Source organism: Eulemur rufifrons, chromosome 21, assembly GCF_041146395.1.
Source record: "Eulemur rufifrons isolate Redbay chromosome 21, OSU_ERuf_1, whole genome shotgun sequence".
Lineage (NCBI taxonomy): Eukaryota > Metazoa > Chordata > Mammalia > Primates > Lemuridae > Eulemur > Eulemur rufifrons.
In genome coordinates, this window is record NC_091003.1 from 22222940 (window position 1) to 22247561 (window position 24622).

Consider the following 24622-nt stretch of genomic DNA (forward strand, 5'->3'; position numbering starts at 1 on the left):
ATCGGGGCAGGGGTGGCTCCGAATGAGGACCAAGAGGTGCCCTTTCTCAGCCCTGCTGTTCCTCCAGAGCTCCGTGTCCTTGCAGATTCTGTTCCTGGCCTGTCTGTGCCACCCAGCAGCAGTGGAGGAGGCGGGTTTGAACGCCCTGCTGTGCAGGAGGGAGAGACACAGGGTCCTGGAAGCCCCTGGGGCACTGTGGACCCACGGAGACAGGCAGAACCTCCACATCCAGGAGGCCACGTCGCCTGCTGTCAGGGCCCCTGGGGCGAGTGTGTCTCTGACATGAGGTAGCAGGTACACGTGGGGAGGCGGAGGCTGAGCCCCAGTGAGGGAGGGAGGTTGTGGGTCCGGTGGGGGAAGGATCTGGGGGTGCTGAGTCAGCGTGGAAGCCTGACCCTGACTTAGCTGTCAGCCCCCACCTAGGGTCGCCGTCAGCCTAGTGACCTAGTTCACTTGTTCCAAATATTCCCGAATTCCACGCTGAGTGACCCTCCCGGACAAGCAGTCCATGCCCACCCTCTGCTGGCGTCGGTGCCTTTTCTCATTTGCCCAAGGCTACCATGTCGTCACCCTGATGTAGGCTCAGCGTCCCCAGGCTCCATCCACAAACCAAACATAAAGTAACTGCGGATGTGACTTTGCTGGTGCAGATTCCCCAGCATGGAGATTCCAGCTCCATGTCAGTGGTGACCTTGAGCTCAACCATGGCCCAGCGCTCATGGCACCCCACACAGACACCGCCCCCTCATGTGCATCAACCTCACTCCGTGTTCCCAAACTGGAGCCATGGAGCACGGGATCTTTCAGAGTAGTATGGGTCTTCTATATGTGGACTAGGGGATCCACATGATTTGGGGAAAGCTGGGTTTCGTCATGTGAAAGTATTTCACACAGCAGGACTTTTCAGTGCATTTACTTAGCTAGCATGCATTGCGAAAGCATGAGACACGCACCTGTACGTGTCATTTTCCAGACCCTCCTATGACCCCCTGCTGGCAGCACAACCGTGCACCCCCCATGGCAAACACTCTCCCGAACGGTCCCCCTAGTGCAACAGAGAATTTCAACTTCTGTTCCTGCTGAGACTATTGCCTTGACTCGGGGTCTCTTTCCCTGTTGTGTCTGCCTCTAGCCCCCAACCGTGCCCCTGGGAGCCCCTTCATTTCTTCTGATTGTCCTGTCAGAAACTGCCGCTGTCCCTCTCACGGGGACCCTCTCTCTTCCCGATAGGTCAGGGACTGTGTCCCAGGGTCCTCTGTCCAGGAACAGCTTCCTGCTCTGGATCACGGCTCCCAGGACACGGGGAGCTCACCCGGGTCCTGGTAGTTTGGCTGTTAGGGTGGGACCACAGGGACATGGGCTCTCACCCAGAACTGTCCTAGCTCTGAGCAGAGACCCCTCAGCCCAGTGACATGGACAGACACAAAGGAACACTAGCGATGCAGGATGGTGCGTGAGGACGTCTTCACTGAGAAGTAGAAGCGGGAAGGGGGTGAGACCTGCCCGGATGAGCTGGTGCCAGGTTGGTGGCTCTAGGGTAGAGAGGGGAGGTGTGCAGAGGGGAATGTGGGTGAGGAAGGTGCTGTTGGGCAGTGCCCAGGGAAACTTTAGCCTCTCCCACTGGGCTCTGTTCCCACTGGCTGCTGGCATGTCCCCAGCCCCACTGAGAACCCGGGGAGAGGCTAGGAATTAAGCATGACAGGAGAAATAAAGAGAGACATCAGGATTTCTGATTGAAAACGAGGATATTTATTGAGGGTTCATTAGGTTTAGGGCAGGGGCTGGGATGAGCTGGGAGGGAGGGGACACCCCTCCCCTGGGCTCCTGCAGCTCCAGGCCCCCGAGGGTGGGGTGGGGGCGGGGGCCTAAGCACACTCTGCAGGGGACACTGACTTCTCCACGGTGCTGCCTTCGTGCGTGACCTGGCAGCTGTACTTGTTGCGAGCTTTCCACTGGTCGGCCGACAGGCTCAGGTAGCTGCTGGCCGCGTACTTGTTGTTGCTCTGTTTCGAGGCCTGGGTGGTCTCCACGCCCTGGGTGACGGGGCTGCCGTCTGCCTTCCAGGCCACGGTGACGGCGCCCGGGTAGAAGTCGCTGATCAGACACACCAGTGTGGCCTTGTTGGCTTGGAGCTCCTCAGAGGAGGGTGGGAACAGACTGACCGAGGGGGCGGACTTGGGCCCACCTGTGGGGTGGGGGAGGGGCGGAGGTCAGAGTCCCGTGTCCACCTGGGGAGCCCCTGACCTCAGGGTGTGAGGAGGGGCCTGCGGCCACCAAGCCCAGGTCAGGGCACCTTGTGCAGGGGCTGTGGGTCCGAGGGTCTGTGACAGGAGGGTAGGTCATGGTCGTTGAGAAACCCCTTGTCTGTCCTGGGAGGCCCAGAGCCTGTCCCTGCCCATCCCCTGTCCTGAGCCCTCTCTGGGCCTTGGCCTCCCTCACAGACAGCTGCCCCTGTGTGGCCTCTGGCTCCTCCTGCCATCCTCACGGGCCCTTCAAGGCCTTGTCTGTCCCCTGAGCACATGAGGTGAGGGTTAGGCCCTCCTGTGGGGTCTGGGCAGGGGACAATTGTGCCCTGACTCTTCTCTCTGAGGGACTCTGGGGCCTTTTCCCCTTCCAGCCTGTTGTGCCCAGATCTGTGTCCTGGGCCTTTCTCTGGGGTCAGAGCCCGGGTGCTGGGGAGGACAGAGGGAGCCTGTCTGCTGTCCCTGAGTGTCTCCTACTCCACTGACTTTCTGGTGTCACTGTCACCCCCTCGGCACCTGGTGACAGCAGCAGAGGTTTCACGCTACGGACTCTGTCCTCTGTCACTGCGGAGTGGGAGGGCTTGTGTCCCAAGGAGCCCCAGGGACCCACCTTCCCTCACACCCTCCCCTGTGAGTACCTTCGGCTGACCCCCCGCACCCAGAGCCTCCTCTCCTGCGCCCTCCCGGAGCTTCCCTGAGTCCCAGGCTGGCTCAGAGCTCTGCTGTGGCCGCCCTGAGGCCCTGGCAGCCCCCACCTCCTATGTCTTTCCTGTCCTTGACCCTGAGTCCCACAGCCCAGGGGACCCGGCCCTGAGTCTCAGAACTGTGGTTCTCTGGCCTCAGCCCTGAGAGTTCCCGGTCCTTCTAAAGCCTCCCAGGTGGTCACTCCCTACCTGTCTCTTGCTCCCTTTTCCCCATGTTATGGGACCCAATCGACCCCACAGACAAAGTAGGTCTTACAGGGGTCCAAGCACTAGAGGACAGAATTGAACAATTCCTAGCAACCCAAGCTTCTTGGACAGACCGAGTGACAGACAGACAGGGACAAAGGCAGACAGACAGAGAGACAATTCAGCCTGACCAGGTCACCAGGTCCAGCACGCTGGCTCTGGGGTCAGAGGGGAAGGGGGAGGCACTGAGGAGTCTGAGCAGGGAGGGGAGGTCCTGACCCCAGAGCTGGGTCCAGGTTGAAAGCTTGACCCCAGGCTGAGACAAGATACAGAATAAACAGCAAAAACAGCGGAAAAGTGCCGGAATCCTTGAGAAGAGCTGGGAAGGGAGGGGAAGAAGGCACTCACCTAGGACGGTCAGCTTGGTCCCGCCGCCGAACACCCAACACAGTGACACAGGCTCGTACAAAAACCCCTCCCTGAGACCCCCAGCTCCAGCCCCCAGCTGCAGCTGTGCTGGAGGAAGTGAGTCCCTGCCCCAGGTGGCATCTGCTCAGCAGGGGGACCACACGGCCCCACCCTTAGCCCCACAGCTAACAGGACATTTGACATCCTGTGACGATCAGCAGAATCCCTGATACCAGGATTCCCGAAGGAAGTTGGATTGGGTTTTCCCAGGGGCCATCTGCCAGGAACAGGAATGAGTAGTTCATTGCAGGGCATTTGTGTCACTAAGGAGTGAATTTTTGTGGAAGGGGACAGGTGGCCTATCCTCAGCAGACTTAGCACATCCCTGATCCCTCGGTGAGACCCCTGGGTGACACATGGTGTCCTCCTCCCCCCAGGGAAGGGCAGGCTTCCTTGGAGAGCAGTGTCCCGGGAACCTTCCCATGACCCCAGCCCTGACTGCAGGGGTGTCAGCCCCTCCTTCCCTGGGTTGTCCTGGTTGTCATGGGCCTGGCCAGTGAGGCCTGGCTCGTCCCCGTGGGCAATGCCAGCCTCAGCCTCCAGGCTGACCTGGGAGCATGCCCTGTGTCCCCTCAATTCGACTGATGTCAGTGGGTCAGGTGTGTGGTGGCTGTTGTTGCCTCATTCCAATGAGCGAGGGTCCTGAGTGTGGTGGCCAACATCACATCCCACTAGAGGGAAGTGTGATCAGTGGCTGATTCCAGGCTTGGCCCACAAAAGGGACTTGAGGAGATGGAATATATTGTCACCTCAGAAAGCAAGAGCCATGGCAGTCCCCTGGGGTCATGAAAGTGGACTCAGGTCCCACCCTAGGACACTTCAGTTGGGTGGATGTCCATTATTTGTAGTCTCCTTGTCATTACCAATGTGGCCAGATGTCATCATTAGAACATTAATATAATGATAGTGGATTCCAACACACCTATTTCACATATTTATTCAGTGCATCTAGTTATGTACCTGTCTCTTTAATTCCAGCTGAGCACCACAGCAAGCACTAGGGTTCACCTATGACACTGCAGGGCCCTGGCTCATCTCTGTGCAAAGTGTGTCTGTCCTAGAGCGTGAACCCCACCCTTGGGTGTTTGAAGTGCACCTCAAAGACCCTCCCTTCATGAAGAGTCTGCAATTCTCAGGATAATGACGTGACCTGAAACATCGACCCTCCTCATTCCTGCTCATTCGACTCAGCTAATGTCACTAAACGAGTGACCAGCCGACATGGGTGTCATTGCTGGAAGTAGCGAACTTCTTGGAAAGGAGTTTGCGAATGTCCAGCCTGAACCCCGTGAGATCTCTGGCTGCCAGAAGCACGTTCCAGGGAGAGCGGAAGCAGACAGGGGCGCTGGGCTCCAGCTCAGGGAGGCCAAGGCTGCGTCCCGACCCTGGGAACCTCCCGGGAGCAGCTCTCGGCTCCTGCGGCTCCTGCCCTGCCGGGAACACTGGAGCGATCTGGGAGATTCCCCCGGTTACACCAGGCCTGAAGCACACACTCATCACAGATTCAAACCTTGTTGAAGCCTCAGCAACAAAGGAAAACCCAGAAAATCACAACAGCACCAGTGCACGACGAAGTAAATACACTATGGCATCCCCGAGGGATTTGATGAGACCTGGAGTGATTTTCGATATTAAAGAATTACTGATACTTTCTTTTTATGGTGATAATACTATGTTTATTTTTAGGTGCATAGGTTTCCTGGACAGACACGGAATATTTACAGGTGAAATGACAGGATGTGTGGAATGGGTTTAAATATGGAGTGAGGCAGGTGACATTCTGCTGTGGGGGTCAGAGTGTCTGTGAGTTGCCCCCTATGGTGCTGTGATGGGACGTTGGGGTCCTTATTGCTCCTTCCTCTCCTTGATTTTGTTTCCAGATTCTCCACAACATAGACTTGTAGCCCAATGAAACGAGGCTGATGTTGGGGCAGCAAGGGGGACAGGGTGGCCTCTGGCCATGTGCCTAGCTGGGCTACGGGTCTGGCCCTCCGGAGCATCAGTTTTCACGTGTATGAAATGGGCTCAGGCAGATGCTGGACGGGAGAACCCTTCAGCCTAATTCTAACCCGCAGCCTGGGCTATGGGGCAGGGGTGGCCATGAAGGAGCAGCAAGAGGACCACCTTCGCTGCCCTGCTGTGACTTTAGACCTGTCGGGAGTGACAAGATCCCACGCATGAGAAAAGGCCCCGGCCCGAGTACGGAATGGGCGTCCACTGGTTGTCCGGGGAGGCAGGGCCAATTCTGTCCCTACGGAGTCTGTGCTTGTCCTGTTTAGTCACTCAGATGTGTTCCCTGATGTGCCAAAAGCAGAGACAGGATGGCTGAGGGCCCCCAGGGCACCGAAGACAGAGATGGCGGGAACCTCCACATCGCCTGCAGTCAGGGTTCCTGGGGCGAGTGTGTCGCTGACATCGGGCAGCAGGTGCACGTGTGGTGGGGGAGGTGGAGCCCCAGTGAGGGAGGGAGGCAGTGGGGCGGGGAGGGCCAGAGGGTGTGGGGTGCTGGGTCCCCGTGGAACCTGACATTGACTCTGCTCTCAGCCCCACTACTGTGCCCCGACCTGGTGTGACTCGGCCCCCGCTACTCCCGAGTTCCACTCCAACTGAGCCACTTAGGCAAGCAGTGGTTGTCCACGCTACGGTGGGGTCGGTGCCTTTTCTCATTTGGCCAATGTCACCATGTCCTGCTCAGATGCAGGCTCAGTGTCCCCAGGCTCCATGCAGAAACCAACCTTAAAGTGAGTCTTTGCGAGCCTGACTTTAGTGGTCCAGGTTCCCAGACCGAGATTCCAGCTCCACGCTAGTGGTGACCTTCAACCCAGCCATGGCCCCACACCCAGCGCATCCCACACAGACACCTCCCCCTCACATGCATCAAGCTCACACCATGTTCCCCAAAGCGGATGCATGGAACACTGGGCCCATTCAGAGTGTTATGGGTCCTCTAAATGTGGGCAAGGGGATCCACACGATTTGGGAAAGCTGGGTTTCATCCTACAAAAGTGTTTTACTGCAGCAGGACTTGTCAGTGCTTTTACTTAGCTAATATACATTGTGCATTTCTGCGCTATGCACCTGTAGGTGCCATTTTCCATGCCTTTTTATGAGGTCATGGTGACAGCTCAACTATGGGCCCCTCCTGAATGGTCCCTGTTATGCTATGGCCAATTTCAACTTCTGTTTCCGCTGAGACTATGACCTTGACTTAGGTCCTCTTTGTGTATTTTGTGTGTCTCTAGCTCACTGATGAGCTCTTGGGACCCCTTCATTTCTTTTGATTGTCCTGTCAGTTACTGCCTCTTGTCCCTCTCTCAGGGCCGTTCTCCTTCCCGATAGGTCAGGGCCTGTGTCCCAGGGTCCTCTGTCCAGGAACAGCTTCCTGCTCTGGATGAAGGCTCCCAGGACACGGGGCGCTCACCCGGGTCCGGGGTGGTTTGGCTGTTAGGGTGGGACCACAGGGACATGGGCTCTCACCCAGAACTGTCCTGGCCCTGAGCAGAGACCCCTCAGCCCAGTGACATGGACAGACACAAAAGCACACTGGCAATGCAGGATGGTGCGTGAGGACATTGTCACTGAGAAGTAGAAGCAGGAAGGGGGTGAGACCTGCCCAGATGAGCTGGTGCCAGGCTGGTGGCTCTAGGGCAGAGAGGGGAGGTGTGCAGAGGGGACTGTGGGTGAGGAAGGTGGTGCTGGGCAGTGCCCAGGGAGACTTTGGCCTCTCCTACTGGGCTATGTTCCCACTGGCTGCTGGCATGTCCCCAGCCCCATTGAGAAACCAGGAGGAGGCTAGAAATTAAGCATGAGAGGAGAAATAAAGAGAGAGATCAAGATTTCTGATTCAAAATACGGATATTTATTGAGGGTTCATGGGGCTTAGGGCAGGGGCTGGGATGAGCTGGGAGGGAGGGAACACCCCTCCCCTGGGCTCCTGCAGCTCCAGGCCCCCGAGGGTGGGGTGGGGGCCGGGGCCTAAGCACACTCTGCAGGGGACACTGACTTCTCCACGGTGCTGCCTTCGTGCGTGACCTGGCAGCTGTACTTGTTGCGAGCTTTCCACTGGTCGGCCGACAGGCTCAGGTAGCTGCTGGCCGCGTACTTGTTGTTGCTCTGTTTCGAGGCCTGGGTGGTCTCCACGCCCTGGGTGACGGGGCTGCCGTCTGCCTTCCAGGCCACGGTGACGGCGCCCGGGTAGAAGTCGCTGATCAGACACACCAGTGTGGCCTTGTTGGCTTGGAGCTCCTCAGAGGAGGGTGGGAACAGACTGACCGAGGGGGCGGACTTGGGCCCACCTGTGGGGTGGGGGAGGGGCGGAGGTCAGAGTCCTGTGTCCACCTGGGGAGCCCCTGACCTAAGGGTGTGAGGAGGGGCCTGCGGCCACCAAGCCCAGGTCAGGGCACCTTGTGCAGGGGCTGTGGGTCTGAGGGTCTGTGACAGGAGGGTAGGTCATGGTCGTTGAGAAACCCCTTGTCTGTCCTGGGAGGCCCAGGGCCTGTCCCTGCCCATCCCCTGTCCTGAGCCCTCTCTGGGCCTTGGCCTCCCTCACAGACAGCTGACCCTGTGTGGCCTCTGGCTCCTCCTGCCATCCTGACGGGCCCTTCAGGGGCTTGTCTGTCCCCTGAGCACATGAGGTGAGGGTTAGGCCCTCCTGTGGGGTCTGGGCAGGGGACAATTGTGCCCTGACTCTTCTCTCTGAGGGACTCTGGGCCTTTTCCCCTTCCAGCCTGTTGTGCCCAGATCTGTGTCCTGGGCCTTTCTCTGGGGTCAGAGCCCGGGTGCTGGGGAGGACAGAGGGAGCCTGTCTGCTGTCCCTGAGTGTCTCTCAATCCACACACTTTGCTGGAGTCACCTTCGCGGCACCTGGTGACAGTAGCAGAGGTTTCACCTTATGGGCTCTGTCCTCTGTCTTTGGGACTGCGGAGCCGGAGGGCTTGTGTCCCCAGGAGCCCCAGGGACCCACCTTCCCTCACGGCCTCCTCTGTGAGGACCTTCGCCTGAGCCCCCGCACCCAGAGCCTCCTGTCCTGCGCCCTCCCGGAGCTTCCCTGAGTCCCAGGCCAGCTCAGAGCTCTGCCGTGGCCGCCCTGAGGCCCTGGCAGCCCCCACCTCCTATGTCTTTCCTGGCCTTGACCCTGAGTCCCACAGCCCAGGGGACCCGGCCCTGAGCCTGAGAACTGTGGTTCCCCAGCCTCAGCCCTGAGAGTTCCGGATCCTTCTAAAGTCTCCCAGGTGGTCACCCCCTCCCTGTGTCCTGTTTCCTCTTCCCCATGAGATGGTTCCCAAGTGACCCCAGAGACAAAGCAGGGCTGACAGGGGCCTGGATTGGGGAGGACAGGACAGAACAAGTCCTAGGGAACCAACAGTTCTTCAAAGAGACGGAAGGACAGACAGATAGGATAGACAGAGTCACAGACAGACCCCCCCGACACTTATTCAGACAGAGTGTAGAGTCAGAGTGGGCTACCCCTCTAGTTCCCTGGTTCAGGGGTCAGAGGGCAAGGGTTGAGGCATGCAGGAGTTTTAAGAGGGCGGGGAGGGATCCTCATTCCAGAGCTGGGTGCAGGGAGAAAGCTTTACCCCAGACTGAGACAAGACACAGGAAAAACAGCAAAAAAAGCACAAAATTGCCTGAAACCCGGGGTAGAGCAGGGAAGGAGGGGGAAGAAGAGACTCACCTAGGACGGTCAGCTTGGTCCCTCCGCCGAACACAGCACACTGTGCCACAGGCTGGTACAAAAACCCCTTTCTGCGAGCCCCCCCCAGCCCCCAGCTGCAGCTGTGAGGGAGGAAGCTGGGTCCCTGCCCCAGGTGGCATCTGCTAAGCAGGAGGACCACATGGCTCCCACACTCATCCCCACAGCTAAGAGGGCAGATGGCATCCCGTGACCAGCAGCAGAATCCCTGAAACCTAGACTCCCTAAGGACATCGGCACCTAGGATTGGATTTTCCCACAGACCGTCTGCCAGGAACAAGAGTGAGTTGATTGGAGGGCGTTTGTGTCACCAAGGAGACAACTCTTCTCAAAGGGGGTATGTTTCTTTGCTCAGTAGAGTTGACGCAATTGATCCCCCGTTGAGACCATGGGGTGACGCATGGAGGTGCCCCTCCCCTCAGGGAAGGGCAGATTTTTCTGGAGCGCAGTGTCCTTGGAACCTGCCTAGGATGCAGCCCTGAATCTGGGGGTGTCAGCCCTTCCCTCTCTTGGCTGGTTTAGTTGTCACGGGCCAGGCCCGTAGGCACTGCCTGGTCCCTGTGGGAAATGCGAGCCTAATCACGCGGGGTGACCTTGGGAGCATCCCTTGTGGCGTATCCCAGGCCTGGGGCAAGAAGGGGACATCAGGAGTTGCAACAAGCTGTCACCCCAGAGACCAGACGTCTCGGAAGTCCCCTGGGACCATGAACATACACCCAGGTGCAGCATGGTGTGGCTCCAGGTGGGCACATGTCCAGGATTGACAGACCCCTTGTCATCAGCAATGTGGCCACACGTCACCATCAATCAAACATAATGACGATGGACTCAAACACAAGCATTTCACACATTTGTTCCTTCTTTCTAGAGTTCTCCACCAGTAAGCCTTGCTGTTCAGCCCGGGAGGCTGCAGGGCCCTGGCTCGTCTCCGCGCAAAGTGTCTCCTTCCAAGAGCATGAGACGCACCCCTGGGTGGGTGACCTGCAGCGGCAGGGCCCTCCTGTCACGGTCACACTGCAGCCCCCACGGAGGGACGTGGACTGCGACATTGACCCTCCTCACTCCTGCTCATCTGACTCAGCTAATGTCACCAAGCAAGTGACCACCCGACATGGGTGTCTTTGCTGGAAGGCTCCAGACTCCTTGGGAAGCAGTTTTGCGAATGTCCAGCCTTAACCCCATGAAGTCTCTGGCTGCCAGAAGAATTTTGCAGGGAGAGCAGAAGCAGACAGGGGTGCTGGGTTCCCCCTCAGGGAGGCCGAGGCTGCGTCCGGACCCTGGGAACCTCCCGGGAGCAGCTCTCGGCTCCTGCGGCTCCAGCCTTGGCAGAAAACACTAGAGCAATCTGGAAGATTCTCCCAGGTTACCACAGGCCCAAAACACATACACCTGTGGCCGATTCAAACCTTGTTGACGCCTCGTATAACAAAGGCAAACCCACAAAATCACAACGGCCCCCCTGCACGACCAAGTAAATACACTATGGCATTCCCGAGGGATTTGATGAGACCTGGGTTACTTTTTGATTTTAAGGAATTACTGATAATTTCTGTATAGGTGTGCTAATATCATATTTAGTTTTAGGTCTGTATCTTTCTAGGACAGACAGGCAATATTTGCAGGGGAGAGATAAGATGCCTGGAATTAGCTTCTATAGGCTGAGTAGGGAGGTGATCTTCCTTCGGGGCTGGGTCAGCAGGAGACAGCATGTGCTTCTATTTCAGGGCTGGGTGATGGGAATGCGAAAGTCATTGTCATTCTGGTCTCTCCTCCGTTTTGGGTTCAAAGTTGTCTGGGATATAAACGTGTAAGATGGTACACGGAGGTCAGCCTTGGGGCAGCAGGTGGGGATGGGGTGGTCCCTGGCTTTGCCCCCAGCAAGGCTACTGCTGCTGTGGCATTGGGGTGTCTCAGGTTAATGCTCGGTGACACGGGCTCAGACAGGTGCGGTGGATTCCAGAACCCTTAAGCCTCCTTCTAGCTGAGAGTTTGGGATCGGGGCAGGGGTGGCTCCGAATGAGGACCAAGAGGTGCCCTTTCTCAGCCCTGCTGTTCCTCCAGAGCTCCGTGTCCTTGCAGATTCTGTTCCTGGCCTGTCTGTGCCACCCAGCAGCAGTGGAGGAGGCGGGTTTGAACGCCCTGCTGTGCAGGAGGGAGAGACACAGGGTCCTGGAAGCCCCTGGGGCACTGTGGACCCACGGAGACAGGCAGAACCTCCACATCCAGGAGGCCACGTCGCCTGCTGTCAGGGCCCCTGGGGCGAGTGTGTCTCTGACATGAGGTAGCAGGTACACGTGGGGAGGCGGAGGCTGAGCCCCAGTGAGGGAGGGAGGTTGTGGGTCCGGTGGGGGAAGGATCTGGGGGTGCTGAGTCAGCGTGGAAGCCTGACCCTGACTTAGCTGTCAGCCCCCACCTAGGGTCGCCGTCAGCCTAGTGACCTAGTTCACTTGTTCCAAATATTCCCGAATTCCACGCTGAGTGACCCTCCCGGACAAGCAGTCCATGCCCACCCTCTGCTGGCGTCGGTGCCTTTTCTCATTTGCCCAAGGCTACCATGTCGTCACCCTGATGTAGGCTCAGCGTCCCCAGGCTCCATCCACAAACCAAACATAAAGTAACTGCGGATGTGACTTTGCTGGTGCAGATTCCCCAGCATGGAGATTCCAGCTCCATGTCAGTGGTGACCTTGAGCTCAACCATGGCCCAGCGCTCATGGCACCCCACACAGACACCGCCCCCTCATGTGCATCAACCTCACTCCGTGTTCCCAAACTGGAGCCATGGAGCACGGGATCTTTCAGAGTAGTATGGGTCTTCTATATGTGGACTAGGGGATCCACATGATTTGGGGAAAGCTGGGTTTCGTCATGTGAAAGTATTTCACACAGCAGGACTTTTCAGTGCATTTACTTAGCTAGCATGCATTGCGAAAGCATGAGACACGCACCTGTACGTGTCATTTTCCAGACCCTCCTATGACCCCCTGCTGGCAGCACAACCGTGCACCCCCCATGGCAAACACTCTCCCGAACGGTCCCCCTAGTGCAACAGAGAATTTCAACTTCTGTTCCTGCTGAGACTATTGCCTTGACTCGGGGTCTCTTTCCCTGTTGTGTCTGCCTCTAGCCCCCAACCGTGCCCCTGGGAGCCCCTTCATTTCTTCTGATTGTCCTGTCAGAAACTGCCGCTGTCCCTCTCACGGGGACCCTCTCTCTTCCCGATAGGTCAGGGACTGTGTCCCAGGGTCCTCTGTCCAGGAACAGCTTCCTGCTCTGGATCACGGCTCCCAGGACACGGGGAGCTCACCCGGGTCCTGGTAGTTTGGCTGTTAGGGTGGGACCACAGGGACATGGGCTCTCACCCAGAACTGTCCTAGCTCTGAGCAGAGACCCCTCAGCCCAGTGACATGGACAGACACAAAGGAACACTAGCGATGCAGGATGGTGCGTGAGGACGTCTTCACTGAGAAGTAGAAGCGGGAAGGGGGTGAGACCTGCCCGGATGAGCTGGTGCCAGGTTGGTGGCTCTAGGGTAGAGAGGGGAGGTGTGCAGAGGGGAATGTGGGTGAGGAAGGTGCTGTTGGGCAGTGCCCAGGGAAACTTTAGCCTCTCCCACTGGGCTCTGTTCCCACTGGCTGCTGGCATGTCCCCAGCCCCACTGAGAACCCGGGGAGAGGCTAGGAATTAAGCATGACAGGAGAAATAAAGAGAGACATCAGGATTTCTGATTGAAAACGAGGATATTTATTGAGGGTTCATTAGGTTTAGGGCAGGGGCTGGGATGAGCTGGGAGGGAGGGGACACCCCTCCCCTGGGCTCCTGCAGCTCCAGGCCCCCGAGGGTGGGGTGGGGGCGGGGGCCTAAGCACACTCTGCAGGGGACACTGACTTCTCCACGGTGCTGCCTTCGTGCGTGACCTGGCAGCTGTACTTGTTGCGAGCTTTCCACTGGTCGGCCGACAGGCTCAGGTAGCTGCTGGCCGCGTACTTGTTGTTGCTCTGTTTCGAGGCCTGGGTGGTCTCCACGCCCTGGGTGACGGGGCTGCCGTCTGCCTTCCAGGCCACGGTGACGGCGCCCGGGTAGAAGTCGCTGATCAGACACACCAGTGTGGCCTTGTTGGCTTGGAGCTCCTCAGAGGAGGGTGGGAACAGACTGACCGAGGGGGCGGACTTGGGCCCACCTGTGGGGTGGGGGAGGGGCGGAGGTCAGAGTCCCGTGTCCACCTGGGGAGCCCCTGACCTCAGGGTGTGAGGAGGGGCCTGCGGCCACCAAGCCCAGGTCAGGGCACCTTGTGCAGGGGCTGTGGGTCCGAGGGTCTGTGACAGGAGGGTAGGTCATGGTCGTTGAGAAACCCCTTGTCTGTCCTGGGAGGCCCAGAGCCTGTCCCTGCCCATCCCCTGTCCTGAGCCCTCTCTGGGCCTTGGCCTCCCTCACAGACAGCTGCCCCTGTGTGGCCTCTGGCTCCTCCTGCCATCCTCACGGGCCCTTCAAGGCCTTGTCTGTCCCCTGAGCACATGAGGTGAGGGTTAGGCCCTCCTGTGGGGTCTGGGCAGGGGACAATTGTGCCCTGACTCTTCTCTCTGAGGGACTCTGGGGCCTTTTCCCCTTCCAGCCTGTTGTGCCCAGATCTGTGTCCTGGGCCTTTCTCTGGGGTCAGAGCCCGGGTGCTGGGGAGGACAGAGGGAGCCTGTCTGCTGTCCCTGAGTGTCTCCTACTCCACTGACTTTCTGGTGTCACTGTCACCCCCTCGGCACCTGGTGACAGCAGCAGAGGTTTCACGCTACGGACTCTGTCCTCTGTCACTGCGGAGTGGGAGGGCTTGTGTCCCAAGGAGCCCCAGGGACCCACCTTCCCTCACACCCTCCCCTGTGAGTACCTTCGGCTGACCCCCCGCACCCAGAGCCTCCTCTCCTGCGCCCTCCCGGAGCTTCCCTGAGTCCCAGGCTGGCTCAGAGCTCTGCTGTGGCCGCCCTGAGGCCCTGGCAGCCCCCACCTCCTATGTCTTTCCTGTCCTTGACCCTGAGTCCCACAGCCCAGGGGACCCGGCCCTGAGTCTCAGAACTGTGGTTCTCTGGCCTCAGCCCTGAGAGTTCCCGGTCCTTCTAAAGCCTCCCAGGTGGTCACTCCCTACCTGTCTCTTGCTCCCTTTTCCCCATGTTATGGGACCCAATCGACCCCACAGACAAAGTAGGTCTTACAGGGGTCCAAGCACTAGAGGACAGAATTGAACAATTCCTAGCAACCCAAGCTTCTTGGACAGACCGAGTGACAGACAGACAGGGACAAAGGCAGACAGACAGAGAGACAATTCAGCCTGACCAGGTCACCAGGTCCAGCACGCTGGCTCTGGGGTCAGAGGGGAAGGGGGAGGCACTGAGGAGTCTGAGCAGGGAGGGGAGGTCCTGACCCCAGAGCTGGGTCCAGGTTGAAAGCTTGACCCCAGGCTGAGACAAGATACAGAATAAACAGCAAAAACAGCGGAAAAGTGCCGGAATCCTTGAGAAGAGCTGGGAAGGGAGGGGAAGAAGGCACTCACCTAGGACGGTCAGCTTGGTCCCGCCGCCGAACACCCAACACAGTGACACAGGCTCGTACAAAAACCCCTCCCTGAGACCCCCAGCTCCAGCCCCCAGCTGCAGCTGTGCTGGAGGAAGTGAGTCCCTGCCCCAGGTGGCATCTGCTCAGCAGGGGGACCACACGGCCCCACCCTTAGCCCCACAGCTAACAGGACATTTGACATCCTGTGACGATCAGCAGAATCCCTGATACCAGGATTCCCGAAGGAAGTTGGATTGGGTTTTCCCAGGGGCCATCTGCCAGGAACAGGAATGAGTAGTTCATTGCAGGGCATTTGTGTCACTAAGGAGTGAATTTTTGTGGAAGGGGACAGGTGGCCTATCCTCAGCAGACTTAGCACATCCCTGATCCCTCGGTGAGACCCCTGGGTGACACATGGTGTCCTCCTCCCCCCAGGGAAGGGCAGGCTTCCTTGGAGAGCAGTGTCCCGGGAACCTTCCCATGACCCCAGCCCTGACTGCAGGGGTGTCAGCCCCTCCTTCCCTGGGTTGTCCTGGTTGTCATGGGCCTGGCCAGTGAGGCCTGGCTCGTCCCCGTGGGCAATGCCAGCCTCAGCCTCCAGGCTGACCTGGGAGCATGCCCTGTGTCCCCTCAATTCGACTGATGTCAGTGGGTCAGGTGTGTGGTGGCTGTTGTTGCCTCATTCCAATGAGCGAGGGTCCTGAGTGTGGTGGCCAACATCACATCCCACTAGAGGGAAGTGTGATCAGTGGCTGATTCCAGGCTTGGCCCACAAAAGGGACTTGAGGAGATGGAATATATTGTCACCTCAGAAAGCAAGAGCCATGGCAGTCCCCTGGGGTCATGAAAGTGGACTCAGGTCCCACCCTAGGACACTTCAGTTGGGTGGATGTCCATTATTTGTAGTCTCCTTGTCATTACCAATGTGGCCAGATGTCATCATTAGAACATTAATATAATGATAGTGGATTCCAACACACCTATTTCACATATTTATTCAGTGCATCTAGTTATGTACCTGTCTCTTTAATTCCAGCTGAGCACCACAGCAAGCACTAGGGTTCACCTATGACACTGCAGGGCCCTGGCTCATCTCTGTGCAAAGTGTGTCTGTCCTAGAGCGTGAACCCCACCCTTGGGTGTTTGAAGTGCACCTCAAAGACCCTCCCTTCATGAAGAGTCTGCAATTCTCAGGATAATGACGTGACCTGAAACATCGACCCTCCTCATTCCTGCTCATTCGACTCAGCTAATGTCACTAAACGAGTGACCAGCCGACATGGGTGTCATTGCTGGAAGTAGCGAACTTCTTGGAAAGGAGTTTGCGAATGTCCAGCCTGAACCCCGTGAGATCTCTGGCTGCCAGAAGCACGTTCCAGGGAGAGCGGAAGCAGACAGGGGCGCTGGGCTCCAGCTCAGGGAGGCCAAGGCTGCGTCCCGACCCTGGGAACCTCCCGGGAGCAGCTCTCGGCTCCTGCGGCTCCTGCCCTGCCGGGAACACTGGAGCGATCTGGGAGATTCCCCCGGTTACACCAGGCCTGAAGCACACACTCATCACAGATTCAAACCTTGTTGAAGCCTCAGCAACAAAGGAAAACCCAGAAAATCACAACAGCACCAGTGCACGACGAAGTAAATACACTATGGCATCCCCGAGGGATTTGATGAGACCTGGAGTGATTTTCGATATTAAAGAATTACTGATACTTTCTTTTTATGGTGATAATACTATGTTTATTTTTAGGTGCATAGGTTTCCTGGACAGACACGGAATATTTACAGGTGAAATGACAGGATGTGTGGAATGGGTTTAAATATGGAGTGAGGCAGGTGACATTCTGCTGTGGGGGTCAGAGTGTCTGTGAGTTGCCCCCTATGGTGCTGTGATGGGACGTTGGGGTCCTTATTGCTCCTTCCTCTCCTTGATTTTGTTTCCAGATTCTCCACAACATAGACTTGTAGCCCAATGAAACGAGGCTGATGTTGGGGCAGCAAGGGGGACAGGGTGGCCTCTGGCCATGTGCCTAGCTGGGCTACGGGTCTGGCCCTCCGGAGCATCAGTTTTCACGTGTATGAAATGGGCTCAGGCAGATGCTGGACGGGAGAACCCTTCAGCCTAATTCTAACCCGCAGCCTGGGCTATGGGGCAGGGGTGGCCATGAAGGAGCAGCAAGAGGACCACCTTCGCTGCCCTGCTGTGACTTTAGACCTGTCGGGAGTGACAAGATCCCACGCATGAGAAAAGGCCCCGGCCCGAGTACGGAATGGGCGTCCACTGGTTGTCCGGGGAGGCAGGGCCAATTCTGTCCCTACGGAGTCTGTGCTTGTCCTGTTTAGTCACTCAGATGTGTTCCCTGATGTGCCAAAAGCAGAGACAGGATGGCTGAGGGCCCCCAGGGCACCGAAGACAGAGATGGCGGGAACCTCCACATCGCCTGCAGTCAGGGTTCCTGGGGCGAGTGTGTCGCTGACATCGGGCAGCAGGTGCACGTGTGGTGGGGGAGGTGGAGCCCCAGTGAGGGAGGGAGGCAGTGGGGCGGGGAGGGCCAGAGGGTGTGGGGTGCTGGGTCCCCGTGGAACCTGACATTGACTCTGCTCTCAGCCCCACTACTGTGCCCCGACCTGGTGTGACTCGGCCCCCGCTACTCCCGAGTTCCACTCCAACTGAGCCACTTAGGCAAGCAGTGGTTGTCCACGCTACGGTGGGGTCGGTGCCTTTTCTCATTTGGCCAATGTCACCATGTCCTGCTCAGATGCAGGCTCAGTGTCCCCAGGCTCCATGCAGAAACCAACCTTAAAGTGAGTCTTTGCGAGCCTGACTTTAGTGGTCCAGGTTCCCAGACCGAGATTCCAGCTCCACGCTAGTGGTGACCTTCAACCCAGCCATGGCCCCACACCCAGCGCATCCCACACAGACACCTCCCCCTCACATGCATCAAGCTCACACCATGTTCCCCAAAGCGGATGCATGGAACACTGGGCCCATTCAGAGTGTTATGGGTCCTCTAAATGTGGGCAAGGGGATCCACACGATTTGGGAAAGCTGGGTTTCATCCTACAAAAGTGTTTTACTGCAGCAGGACTTGTCAGTGCTTTTACTTAGCTAATATACATTGTGCATTTCTGCGCTATGCACCTGTAGGTGCCATTTTCCATGCCTTTTTATGAGGTCATGGTGACAGCTCAACTATGGGCCCCTCCTGAATGGTCCCTGTTATGCTATGGCCAATTTCAACTTCTGTTTCCGCTGAGACTATGACCTTGACTTAGGTCCTCTTTGTGTATTTTGTGTGTCTCTAGCTCACTGATGAGCTCTTGGGACCCCTTCATTTCTTTTGATTGTCCTGTCAGTTACTGCCTCTTGTCCCTCTCTCAGGGCCGTTCTCCTTCCCGATAGGTCAGGGCCTGTGTCCCAGGGTCCTCTGTCCAGGAACAGCTTCCTGCTCTGGATGAAGGCTCCCAGGACACGGGGCGCTCACCCGGGTCCGGGGTGGTTTGGCTGTTAGGGTGGGACCACAGGGACATGGGCTCTCACCCAGAACTGTCCTGGCCCTGAGCAGAGACCCCTCAGCCCAGTGACATGGACAGACACAAAAGCACACTGGCAATGCAGGATGGTGCGTGAGGACATTGTCACTGAGAAGTAGAAGCAGGAAGGGGGTGAGACCTGCCCAGATGAGCTGGTGCCAGGCTGGTGGCTCTAGGGCAGAGAGGGGAGGTGTGCAGAGGGGACTGTGGGTGAGGAAGGTGGTGCTGGGCAGTGCCCAGGGAGACTTTGGCCTCTCCTACTGGGCTATGTTCCCACTGGCTGCTGGCATGTCCCCAGCCCCATTGAGAAACCAGGAGGAGGCTAGAAATTAAGCATGAGAGGAGAAATAAAGAGAGAGATCAAGATTTCTGATTCAAAATACGGATATTTATTGAGGGTTCATGGGGCTTAGGGCAGGGGCTGGGATGAGCTGGGAGGGAGGGAACACCCCTCCCCTGGGCTCCTGCAGCTCCAGGCCCCCGAGGGTGGGGTGGGGGCCGGGGCCTAAGCACACTCTGCAGGGGACACTGACTTCTCCACGGTGCTGCCTTCGTGCGTGACCTGGCAGCTGTACTTGTTGCGAGCTTTCCACTGGTCGGCCGACAGGCTCAGGTAGCTGCTGGCCGCGTACTTGTTGTTGCTCTGTTTCGAGGCCTGGGTGGTCTCCACGCCCTGGGTGACGGGGCTGCCGTCTGCCTTCCAGGCCACGGTGACGGCGCCCGGGTAGAAGTCGCTGATCAGACACACCAGTGTGGCCTTGTTGGCTTGGAGCTCCTCAGAGGAGGGTGGGAACAGACTGACCGAGGGGGCGGACTTGGGCCCACCTGTGGGGTGGGGGAGGGGCGGAGGTCAGAGTCCTGTGTCCACCTGGGGAGCCCCTGACCTAAGGGTGTGAGGAGGGGCCTGCGGCCACCAAGCCCAGGTCAGGGCACCTTGTGCAGGGGCTGTGGGTCTGAGGGTCTGTGACAGGAGGGTAGGTCATGGTCGTTGAGAAACCCCTTGTCTGTCCTGGGAGGCCCAGGGCCTGTCCCTGCCCATCCCCTGTCCTGAGCCCTCTCTGGGCCTTGGCCTCCCTCACAGACAGCTGACCCTGTGTGGCCTCTGGCTCCTCCTGCCATCCTGACGGGCCCTTCAGGGGCTTGTCTGTCCCCTGAGCACATGAGGTGAGGGTTAGGCCCTCCTGTGGGGTCTGGGCAGGGGACAATTGTGCCCTGACTCTTCTCTCTGAGGGACTCTGGGCCTTTTCCCCTTCCAGCCTGTTGTGCCCAGATCTGTGTCCTGGGCCTTTCTCTGGGGTCAGAGCCCGGGTGCTGGGGAGGACAGAGGGAGCCTGTCTGCTGTCCCTGAGTGTCTCTCAATCCACACACTTTGCTGGAGTCACCTTCGCGGCACCTGGTGACAGTAGCAGAGGTTTCACCTTATGGGCTCTGTCCTCTGTCTTTGGGACTGCGGAGCCGGAGGGCTTGTGTCCCCAGGAGCCCCAGGGACCCACCTTCCCTCACGGCCTCCTCTGTGAGGACCTTCGCCTGAGCCCCCGCACCCAGAGCCTCCTGTCCTGCGCCCTCCCGGAGCTTCCCTGAGTCCCAGGCCAGCTCAGAGCTCTGCCGTGGCCGCCCTGAGGCCCTGGCAGCCCCCACCTCCTATGTCTTTCCTGGCCTTGACCCTGAGTCCCACAGCCCAGGGGACCCGGCCCTGAGCCTGAGAACTGTGGTTCCCCAGCCTCAGCCCTGAGAGTTCCGGATCCTTCTAAAGTCTCCCAGGTGGTCACCCCCTCCCTGTGTCCTGTTTCCTCTTCCCCATGAGATGGTTCCCAAGTGACCCCAGAGACAAAGCAGGGCTGACAGGGGCCTGGATTGGGGAGGACAGGACAGAACAAGTCCTAGGGAACCAACAGTTCTTCAAAGAGACGGAAGGACAGACAGATAGGATAGACAGAGTCACAGACAGACCCCCCCGACACTTATTCAGACAGAGTGTAGAGTCAGAGTGGGCTACCCCTCTAGTTCCCTGGTTCAGGGGTCAGAGGGCAAGGGTTGAGGCATGCAGGAGTTTTAAGAGGGCGGGGAGGGATCCTCATTCCAGAGCTGGGTGCAGGGAGAAAGCTTTACCCCAGACTGAGACAAGACACAGGAAAAACAGCAAAAAAAGCACAAAATTGCCTGAAACCCGGGGTAGAGCAGGGAAGGAGGGGGAAGAAGAGACTCACCTAGGACGGTCAGCTTGGTCCCTCCGCCGAACACAGCACACTGTGCCACAGGCTGGTACAAAAACCCCTTTCTGCGAGCCCCCCCCAGCCCCCAGCTGCAGCTGTGAGGGAGGAAGCTGGGTCCCTGCCCCAGGTGGCATCTGCTAAGCAGGAGGACCACATGGCTCCCACACTCATCCCCACAGCTAAGAGGGCAGATGGCATCCCGTGACCAGCAGCAGAATCCCTGAAACCTAGACTCCCTAAGGACATCGGCACCTAGGATTGGATTTTCCCACAGACCGTCTGCCAGGAACAAGAGTGAGTTGATTGGAGGGCGTTTGTGTCACCAAGGAGACAACTCTTCTCAAAGGGGGTATGTTTCTTTGCTCAGTAGAGTTGACGCAATTGATCCCCCGTTGAGACCATGGGGTGACGCATGGAGGTGCCCCTCCCCTCAGGGAAGGGCAGATTTTTCTGGAGCGCAGTGTCCTTGGAACCTGCCTAGGATGCAGCCCTGAATCTGGGGGTGTCAGCCCTTCCCTCTCTTGGCTGGTTTAGTTGTCACGGGCCAGGCCCGTAGGCACTGCCTGGTCCCTGTGGGAAATGCGAGCCTAATCACGCGGGGTGACCTTGGGAGCATCCCTTGTGGCGTATCCCAGGCCTGGGGCAAGAAGGGGACATCAGGAGTTGCAACAAGCTGTCACCCCAGAGACCAGACGTCTCGGAAGTCCCCTGGGACCATGAACATACACCCAGGTGCAGCATGGTGTGGCTCCAGGTGGGCACATGTCCAGGATTGACAGACCCCTTGTCATCAGCAATGTGGCCACACGTCACCATCAATCAAACATAATGACGATGGACTCAAACACAAGCATTTCACACATTTGTTCCTTCTTTCTAGAGTTCTCCACCAGTAAGCCTTGCTGTTCAGCCCGGGAGGCTGCAGGGCCCTGGCTCGTCTCCGCGCAAAGTGTCTCCTTCCAAGAGCATGAGACGCACCCCTGGGTGGGTGACCTGCAGCGGCAGGGCCCTCCTGTCACGGTCACACTGCAGCCCCCACGGAGGGACGTGGACTGCGACATTGACCCTCCTCACTCCTGCTCATCTGACTCAGCTAATGTCACCAAGCAAGTGACCACCCGACATGGGTGTCTTTGCTGGAAGGCTCCAGACTCCTTGGGAAGCAGTTTTGCGAATGTCCAGCCTTAACCCCATGAAGTCTCTGGCTGCCAGAAGAATTTTGCAGGGAGAGCAGAAGCAGACAGGGGTGCTGGGTTCCCCCTCAGGGAGGCCGAGGCTGCGTCCGGACCCTGGGAACCTCCCGGGAGCAGCTCTCGGCTCCTGCGGCTCCAGCCTTGGCAGAAAACACTAGAGCAATCTGGAAGATTCTCCCAGGTTACCACAGGCCCAAAACACATACACCTGTGGCCGATTCAAACCTTGTTGACGCCTCGTATAACAAAGGCAAACCCACAAAATCACAACGGCCCCCCTGCACGACCAAGTAAATACACTATGGCATTCCCGAGGGATTTGATGAGACCTGGGTTACTTTTTGATTTTAAGGAATTACTGATAATTTCTGTATAGGTGTGCTAATATCATATTTAGTTTTAGGTCTGTATCTTTCTAGGACAGACAGGCAATATTTGCAGGGGAGAGATAAGATGCCTGGAATTAGCTTCTATAGGCTGAGTAGGGAGGTGATCTTCCTTCGGGGCTGGGTCAGCAGGAGACAGCATGTGCTTCTATTTCAGGGCTGGGTGATGGGAATGCGAAAGTCATTGTCATTCTGGTCTCTCCTCCGTTTTGGGTTCAAAGTTGTCTGGGATATAAACGTGTAAGATGGTACACGGAGGTCAGCCTTGGGGCAGCAGGTGGGGATGGGGTGGTCCCTGGCTTTGCCCCCAGCAAGGCTACTGCTGCTGTGGCATTGGGGTGTCTCAGGTTAATGCTCGGTGACACGGGCTCAGACAGGTGCGGTGGATTCCAGAACCCTTAAGCCTCCTTCTAGCTGAGAGTTTGGGATCGGGGCAGGGGTGGCTCCGAATGAGGACCAAGAGGTGCCCTTTCTCAGCCCTGCTGTTCCTCCAGAGCTCCGTGTCCTTGCAGATTCTGTTCCTGGCCTGTCTGTGCCACCCAGCAGCAGTGGAGGAGGCGGGTTTGAACGCCCTGCTGTGCAGGAGGGAGAGACACAGGGTCCTGGAAGCCCCTGGGGCACTGTGGACCCACGGAGACAGGCAGAACCTCCACATCCAGGAGGCCACGTCGCCTGCTGTCAGGGCCCCTGGGGCGAGTGTGTCTCTGACATGAGGTAGCAGGTACACGTGGGGAGGCGGAGGCTGAGCCCCAGTGAGGGAGGGAGGTTGTGGGTCCGGTGGGGGAAGGATCTGGGGGTGCTGAGTCAGCGTGGAAGCCTGACCCTGACTTAGCTGTCAGCCCCCACCTAGGGTCGCCGTCAGCCTAGTGACCTAGTTCACTTGTTCCAAATATTCCCGAATTCCACGCTGAGTGACCCTCCCGGACAAGCAGTCCATGCCCACCCTCTGCTGGCGTCGGTGCCTTTTCTCATTTGCCCAAGGCTACCATGTCGTCACCCTGATGTAGGCTCAGCGTCCCCAGGCTCCATCCACAAACCAAACATAAAGTAACTGCGGATGTGACTTTGCTGGTGCAGATTCCCCAGCATGGAGATTCCAGCTCCATGTCAGTGGTGACCTTGAGCTCAACCATGGCCCAGCGCTCATGGCACCCCACACAGACACCGCCCCCTCATGTGCATCAACCTCACTCCGTGTTCCCAAACTGGAGCCATGGAGCACGGGATCTTTCAGAGTAGTATGGGTCTTCTATATGTGGACTAGGGGATCCACATGATTTGGGGAAAGCTGGGTTTCGTCATGTGAAAGTATTTCACACAGCAGGACTTTTCAGTGCATTTACTTAGCTAGCATGCATTGCGAAAGCATGAGACACGCACCTGTACGTGTCATTTTCCAGACCCTCCTATGACCCCCTGCTGGCAGCACAACCGTGCACCCCCCATGGCAAACACTCTCCCGAACGGTCCCCCTAGTGCAACAGAGAATTTCAACTTCTGTTCCTGCTGAGACTATTGCCTTGACTCGGGGTCTCTTTCCCTGTTGTGTCTGCCTCTAGCCCCCAACCGTGCCCCTGGGAGCCCCTTCATTTCTTCTGATTGTCCTGTCAGAAACTGCCGCTGTCCCTCTCACGGGGACCCTCTCTCTTCCCGATAGGTCAGGGACTGTGTCCCAGGGTCCTCTGTCCAGGAACAGCTTCCTGCTCTGGATCACGGCTCCCAGGACACGGGGAGCTCACCCGGGTCCTGGTAGTTTGGCTGTTAGGGTGGGACCACAGGGACATGGGCTCTCACCCAGAACTGTCCTAGCTCTGAGCAGAGACCCCTCAGCCCAGTGACATGGACAGACACAAAGGAACACTAGCGATGCAGGATGGTGCGTGAGGACGTCTTCACTGAGAAGTAGAAGCGGGAAGGGGGTGAGACCTGCCCGGATGAGCTGGTGCCAGGTTGGTGGCTCTAGGGTAGAGAGGGGAGGTGTGCAGAGGGGAATGTGGGTGAGGAAGGTGCTGTTGGGCAGTGCCCAGGGAAACTTTAGCCTCTCCCACTGGGCTCTGTTCCCACTGGCTGCTGGCATGTCCCCAGCCCCACTGAGAACCCGGGGAGAGGCTAGGAATTAAGCATGACAGGAGAAATAAAGAGAGACATCAGGATTTCTGATTGAAAACGAGGATATTTATTGAGGGTTCATTAGGTTTAGGGCAGGGGCTGGGATGAGCTGGGAGGGAGGGGACACCCCTCCCCTGGGCTCCTGCAGCTCCAGGCCCCCGAGGGTGGGGTGGGGGCGGGGGCCTAAGCACACTCTGCAGGGGACACTGACTTCTCCACGGTGCTGCCTTCGTGCGTGACCTGGCAGCTGTACTTGTTGCGAGCTTTCCACTGGTCGGCCGACAGGCTCAGGTAGCTGCTGGCCGCGTACTTGTTGTTGCTCTGTTTCGAGGCCTGGGTGGTCTCCACGCCCTGGGTGAC

At 57.9% G+C, this 24622-nt stretch overlaps 4 gene segments (V, D, J or C); all 4 read right to left on the bottom strand.

Moving 5' to 3' along the window:
- Positions 1–1773: 1773 nt before the first annotated feature.
- LOC138401596 (immunoglobulin lambda constant 6-like) lies at positions 1774–4483 on the bottom strand. The segment is given in 3 exon segments: positions 1774–2185; positions 3542–3682; positions 4465–4483. Coding segments are annotated over 3 exon segments (480 nt in total).
- Positions 4484–7473: 2990 nt separating this feature from the next.
- Positions 7474–10345, bottom strand: LOC138401597 (immunoglobulin lambda constant 6-like). The segment is given in 3 exon segments: positions 7474–7896; positions 9279–9379; positions 10263–10345. Coding segments are annotated over 3 exon segments (504 nt in total).
- Positions 10346–13063: 2718 nt separating this feature from the next.
- LOC138401598 (immunoglobulin lambda constant 6-like) lies at positions 13064–15773 on the bottom strand. The segment is given in 3 exon segments: positions 13064–13475; positions 14832–14972; positions 15755–15773. Coding segments are annotated over 3 exon segments (480 nt in total).
- A 2990-nt stretch (positions 15774–18763) lies between these two features.
- LOC138401599 (immunoglobulin lambda constant 6-like) overlaps positions 18764–24622 on the bottom strand; it is a 6728-nt gene continuing 869 nt past the window's right edge. The window contains 3 exon segments of the C gene segment in view: positions 18764–19186; positions 20569–20669; positions 24474–24613. Of these exon segments, the coding sequence occupies positions 18867–19186; positions 20569–20669; positions 24474–24613 (561 nt within the window).